General features: G+C 47.3%; 1 protein-coding gene across 2 annotated transcripts in view; it reads right to left on the bottom strand.

Annotated features, from left to right (window-relative positions):
* Ubash3a (ubiquitin associated and SH3 domain containing A) overlaps window positions 1–5,709 on the bottom strand; it is a 35,604-nt gene that overhangs the window by 7,738 nt on the left and 22,157 nt on the right. For both annotated transcript variants that reach the window (XM_028767954.1, XM_028767955.1), the window contains exons 8-9: window positions 4,471–4,570; window positions 3,595–3,717 (exon numbers count right to left, since the gene is read on the bottom strand). In XM_028767954.1, the coding sequence (XP_028623787.1) occupies window positions 3,595–3,717; window positions 4,471–4,570 (223 nt within the window). The remainder of the gene's footprint in view (window positions 1–3,594; window positions 3,718–4,470; window positions 4,571–5,709) is intronic.

Genomic DNA, 5,709 nt, shown 5'->3' with positions numbered 1-5,709 from the left:
GGAGGAGGAGGAAGAGGAGGAGGAGGAGGAGGAGGAGGAGGAGGAGGAGGAGGAGGAGGAGGAGGCTAGCAGCCATGGAGAACCATGGATGGGTTGAAAGCTGTCCTGGGTAGCAACTTCTATCAAAAGGTTAGATATTGGGTAACAACCCTAATTGTGTGGGCATCTTGTTGATTGAGCATTTCTAAATATATAAATCCTTTCGATAACCATTAAGCTTTAAGAGTATTCATCCTACTGGTAGATATTGTTTGGGGTTCAGCCGAGCTTTGTGGATGCAGTGTGTTGGATTGGCAGAGCCATCCCCTATGCTGGTGTCTTGTGGGTGCCAGGGCCTGCGCATCTAGCTAGCTAGTGCCCCGGTCAGAGTCGAGGAGGAATGGGAACACGGTGGCTGCCCAGGAACAAGCTGGACCAGGTACCGTTTTCTAAATATGACCCCTACACCAGCTGACCACAGAGCTGGAATGAGAGGACACTGAAGGGGGTTGTACTTGGCGTGTGAACCATACCCTTTAGCTATACTGAAAGATGGAGTGGCCCATGTTACAAGGCACAGGTGTAGTCTCAGAAGCAGAAAGTAGCCAATAGCAGCCAGGGAAGACCCCACTCCTGCAACCTTTTGCACCTGAGTTCTGCTCATAGCCTGGGTGAGTCTGGAACAAGTCCAGATAAAAGTGACTCTGTGAACTGAGACCCTCGGTGTCCCACTTAATTCAAATCTGCACTGTAAGTTTAACATGCACATAGCTCTATAACTTTGTGGTCATTTAGTTGGTCACCTTAAGGCCAGCCATGGCTTGTGGGAGGACTAGCTGTAATCCAACCATGTTTTCTCTGGGATATCAGAAGCCTAGCTGGTGGCAAAGGAAACCCCATGGCACAAGAGATACCTGACACGAAAGCCAGGAGGCTTGAGGCTGTCAGTTATGGGCAAGTTGGAATACTGACCCCCCTCCACCTAGAATGGGACCTTAATCAATCGATCTGTATCTAAGGCTTTGACCAATAGGAATAAAAAATATCAGAAAATTGTGACTGTACCGAACACACAGATTTCATACAAAATCTATGTTTTTATATTTAAAAACTATATATATATATATAAAGGATTTGAGTACCCATAGGTTCTGTGCCCACAAAGATCCTGGTCCTTATCCCCCAGCATCCAATGGGGCAACTGAGAACAAGTTAATGTAAGGTTGGGCTCTGTACCAACATGTCTTTCTGCAAAGGAGAAGGCTGAGAAGAGATATAGATAGAAAGGGATGATGGGGGGCTGGAGCGATGGCTCAGTGGTTAAGAGCACTGACTGCTCTTCCAGAGGTCCTGAGTTCAATTCCCAGCAACCACATGGTGGCTCGCAACCATCTGTAATGGGATCCGATGCCCTCTTCTGGTGTGTCTGAAGACAGCAACAGTGTACTCATATAAATAAATCTTTAAAAAAAAATTAAAACCCAATCAACCTATCAATCAATCAATCAATAAATAAATAAGCAAGTAGATAAATATAATTGATTACCCAGTCTAAGGTGTTTAGTTATAGTAGCTCAAGCTAAGGCTTATTTTAAGAAGAAAAAAAAGAAAGGGATGATGGGAAGATACCAGGGCAAGACCCCGATGGATCAATAGGGAGAGGCAGGTCTTCCTCACGGCCTCAGAAGGTACCATCTGCTTGAACTGTGACCTTGGGGCTTCAACCTCTAGCACTGATAGGTGACAAATGATGCTTCAGCCACCCAGACGGTGGCAGGGATATAGCAGCTTGGGATACGTGTGACCTACACAGCCTGTCCCTGGCTGTGCTCTCATGCATACACACCGAGCGCTGTTCAAACATCTCTGTAAGTATTTAGGCATGGGGACAAGACTTCTGAGACACACACATACAGCCTCACATGACACACGCATGCACATGTATGCATAGCCCACAAAGCCCTAAGGAAGGAGGCCCTCTAATGGGCTGCATACAGTTGGTGTATCCCAGCCCCAGAACCAACTGTTGTCTGACTGGGAGCCTGAAACAGCCACAGTGTGAGCCCAGCCTCCCACTCAGAAGGCTGACAGTTGAAACCCCGTGGCTCACGTAGAGTAATAAGCAGGAAAGCTGGTTCTAGTGGGTTCCTGTAGCTAACCAGCCAGGGACTGGGGTGTCCACTTGTCCTCTTAGGCTCAGCTTTCTGAATTTGTAAGATGTAAACCAGAGAAGCATAACAATCTCGTCTGTTTCCCAAACTATATCTCATAGATGGAAACTCCCCAGTCATAAACTCAAAGGCATGAATGGTAGTGAGGAGTGTGCCTTTAAAGTGTGTGTGTGTCTGGATCTGTGTGTGTATATCTGTGTGTGTGTGTCTGAATCTGTGTGTGTGTGTATCTGTGTGTATATGTGTGTGTCTGAATCTGTGTGTGTCTCAATCTGTGTGTGTGTCTCAATCTCTGTGTCTGGATCTGTGCCTGTATGTGTGTGTGTATGTCTGTATCTGAATCTGTGCGTGTGTATGTGTGCACACATACAGTTGTACATGTATGCTTCTGTGCGGATGTGTGTGGAGGTCAGAGGTCAGCCTCAGAAGTCAATCTCAGGAAGGCCATTCACCCCTTTATTTAAAATGGCATTTCTCACGGGCCTGGAGCTCACCTTGTAGGTGAACTTGTCTGGCCAGGGAGCCCTGGAGAGTAACCTGCCTCTATCTCTTCAGCACTGGGAATATAAGTGTAAGCTACCACACCCAAATTTTCTACATAGGTTCTGAGGATCAAACCCAGGCCCATGTGCTCACCGAGCAAATACTTGGCTAACTGAGCTATCTCCCCAGCCTGGTTTTAATTTTTTAAGTGACACTCTTGGTACATTCAGTGTTTATTGCTATTTCTTCTCCCTGCAGTGTCCTCTCCCTATATTTCCTCACTTGTATCACCAATAATCCACTTCTGGATCAGACTGCTCCACTTTTGGTCACTAGCTGTGGGACCTTGGGTAAATGATCTAACATCTCTGTGGTGATTTGAATGAGAATGCCCCCAACACCCATATATGTAAATATTTGGTCTCCAATTAGTAGAACTGTTTGGGAAGGATTAGAAGGTGTGGCCTTGTAGGAGGAAGTTTGGTCTTGTTGGAGTGGGTGTGGCCTTGTTGAAATGGGTGTGGCCTTGCTGGAGGAGGTGTGGCCTTGTTGGAATGGGTGTGGCTTTGCTAGAGGAGGTGTGGCCTTGTTGGAGTGGGTGTGGCCCTTCTGGAGGAGGTGTATCACTGGGGATGGGCTTTGAGGTTTCAAAAGCTCATGTCAGGCTCAGTATCCCTCAGCCTGTAGATCAGGAGGTAAGCTCTCAGCTGCTGTTCTAGGACCATGCCTGCCTGCCTGCCAGGTCATGGATTCACCCTCTGAAACTGCAAGCAAGCCCCAATTAAATGCTTCCTTTTATAAGCTGCTTTGGTCATGGTAACTAAGACAATCTCCATGCCCTGTTATGGGCAGAGGAAGGAAGATATTAACACTGTCAAAGGATGCATGGGAGGGGCTCAGTGGATACAATGTAGTCACTGTTGTTAGTGTTACTCTCCTGTGGGAAAACTCTTAAACATACCAGCAAGTCGAGCCTGGAAAATTCCACAGGAAGATAGCGGTGGATCGTTTTCAAAGTCTTTGATGCCGTTGCTCCTCCTGGGAAGGCTGCGGGGGAAGTTCAGGTCTGGCCTGTAGTATTTTCCTGAGGTAGAAACAAGTAGCAGACATCTGAGGTCACTGAGGCAGATCTCATTTGTCACCCAGGATCCCAAGACGGAGATCCACACTGCAGGGAAGGTTATCGTCGGAGTGCTTGCACAATGCTGTTGTTTGTGAAGTGATCTTGTAATGTGGACTTGATTTCTAGAACATTATTGCAGGCCTGTAACATGTTCTCAAATGCAGAATGCTTAGGTTTGAGCCCCAGGGGCCAGGAGCCCACTTTTTCCTTTTTGCCTTTATCACTCACGAGGGAGAGAAAGCTGAGTCCCCAGGAGTCTGAGTGGGTATCAGTTAACCGGCTGCAGTGTGAAGCCTGCCTTGTGTGTTGCCGCCGGTGGGGCAGTACACACTTGGCTGGAGGTGGCCCACCACGGGAACTCTTCAGTCAGGTGCTTGAATGCAGGATCAGAAAACAGAGGCTGCATGACAACCCAGTCTCTTTGAGTTTGACATTGGTCTCTAAAATCTGTCAATCTGTGAGAAATCCTGACCCTTAGCTGTGTGACCAGAAATGAGTGGTTTAATCTTTCTCATCAGAGAGAAGGGGAAACCAAATTTGTCACCAGTCACTGACTTGATGCCAAGGGCCTGGCTTAGACATGTGGCCAATGTGTATGTGGATGGGTTCCAAAACCTGAGGGCACTGGGGTCTCCCAGCAGGTGCTATGCCATGGTCTAGGGTCCCTCAAGGACACAGAGCTAATCTGTCTAGAGTCATCTGGACTCTACCTACCATCGGCAGTAGTGCACTGCTGTAGCCAAGACTTCCCAAAGACCTGGTCCACTCTCTCGCCATGGCGTACGACCAGAACGCCTCTCCTCGAGATGGTAGCCTGGGGTGAGAGCAATGGGACATGAAGTTATTAAGCAGACTCTTCAGTATCCACCAGCCATTGCCTAGGGACGGAGACTCTCCTCTGCAACTGTGGTCGGTCAGGCTGCCAGCCTTCGCAGTGTGAGGCTGGGGGATTGCTTTTATTCCTCCCTATGTTTAATTTCCTGGGTTTTGTGACTTCATAAAGGAGATGGAAAGAGGACTGAGCCCATCACATTTTTCAACTGTTTTGTCTCTTACAAGTGTCTGTCTGTCTGTCTGTCTGTCTGTTATCTATCTATCTATCTATCTATCTATCTATCTATCTATCTAATCTATTAACCATCTCTTCTTCCCTCCATCCCCCCTCCCTCCTTCCTTCCTTCCTTTTCTCTCCTTTCTCTTTTCTCTCTCATAGATCAATCTATTTATAGTTTACTCATTTATTCCTACTCTTCCTCTTCCGAGGAGCCCTCCAGGACTGTCCATGCTGAGTCCATCCCAAGGCAGCTTCCTCATAGTGCCCAGGTATGTGTCTTGCCTCTGAACACTCAGGGAAGAAGCCTCCCTCTTTTCCCTCACTGCCTTCCTATAGCTGGCCAATCTCTGCTTGCCCAAGTGCTCTTAGTGAGTAGGACAGTCATTCCTCAGTGCACCTGAGGTGGGCCGAGGAACCCTGCAGCCACTAAAGTTCACAGAAGCGCAAGTCCCTTCTATAAAACAATGTGATGTTTTTACTGACTGTAGACACTTCCCCTGTGTGCGCTAACTCATCTCCAGGCAACGGAAACACCTCATGCAATTTAATGCTATGTGAACAGTAACTATGTCATATGGTTTAGGGAACAATGACAGAAAAAGTCTGTATGCATTCAATATTGGCACAGCTAGCCTGCCTGCCTGCCTTCCTCCCTTCCTCTTTCCCTCCTTCCCTCTTTCTTCCTTTCTTTCTTCCTCCCTCTCTTTCCCTCCTTCTCTTTCTTTCTCTTCCTCTCTCCCTCCTTTTCTTTCTCTCCCTTTCTCTCTCCCTCTCTCTCTCTTTCTTTCCTTTATTCTTTCTTTCTCCCCCTCTCTCCTTCCTTCTCTTTCTTTCTCTCTTTTTTCTCTCCTTTCTTTCTTTCTTTCTTTCTTTCTTTCTTTCTTTCTTTCTTTCTTCCT

The sequence above is a fragment of the Grammomys surdaster genome, unplaced genomic scaffold (genome assembly GCF_004785775.1).
Source record: "Grammomys surdaster isolate TR1022 unplaced genomic scaffold, NIH_TR_1.0 183, whole genome shotgun sequence".
Classification (NCBI taxonomy): Eukaryota; Metazoa; Chordata; class Mammalia; order Rodentia; family Muridae; genus Grammomys; species Grammomys surdaster.
This window is presented reverse-complemented; position numbering and strand designations above follow the sequence as displayed.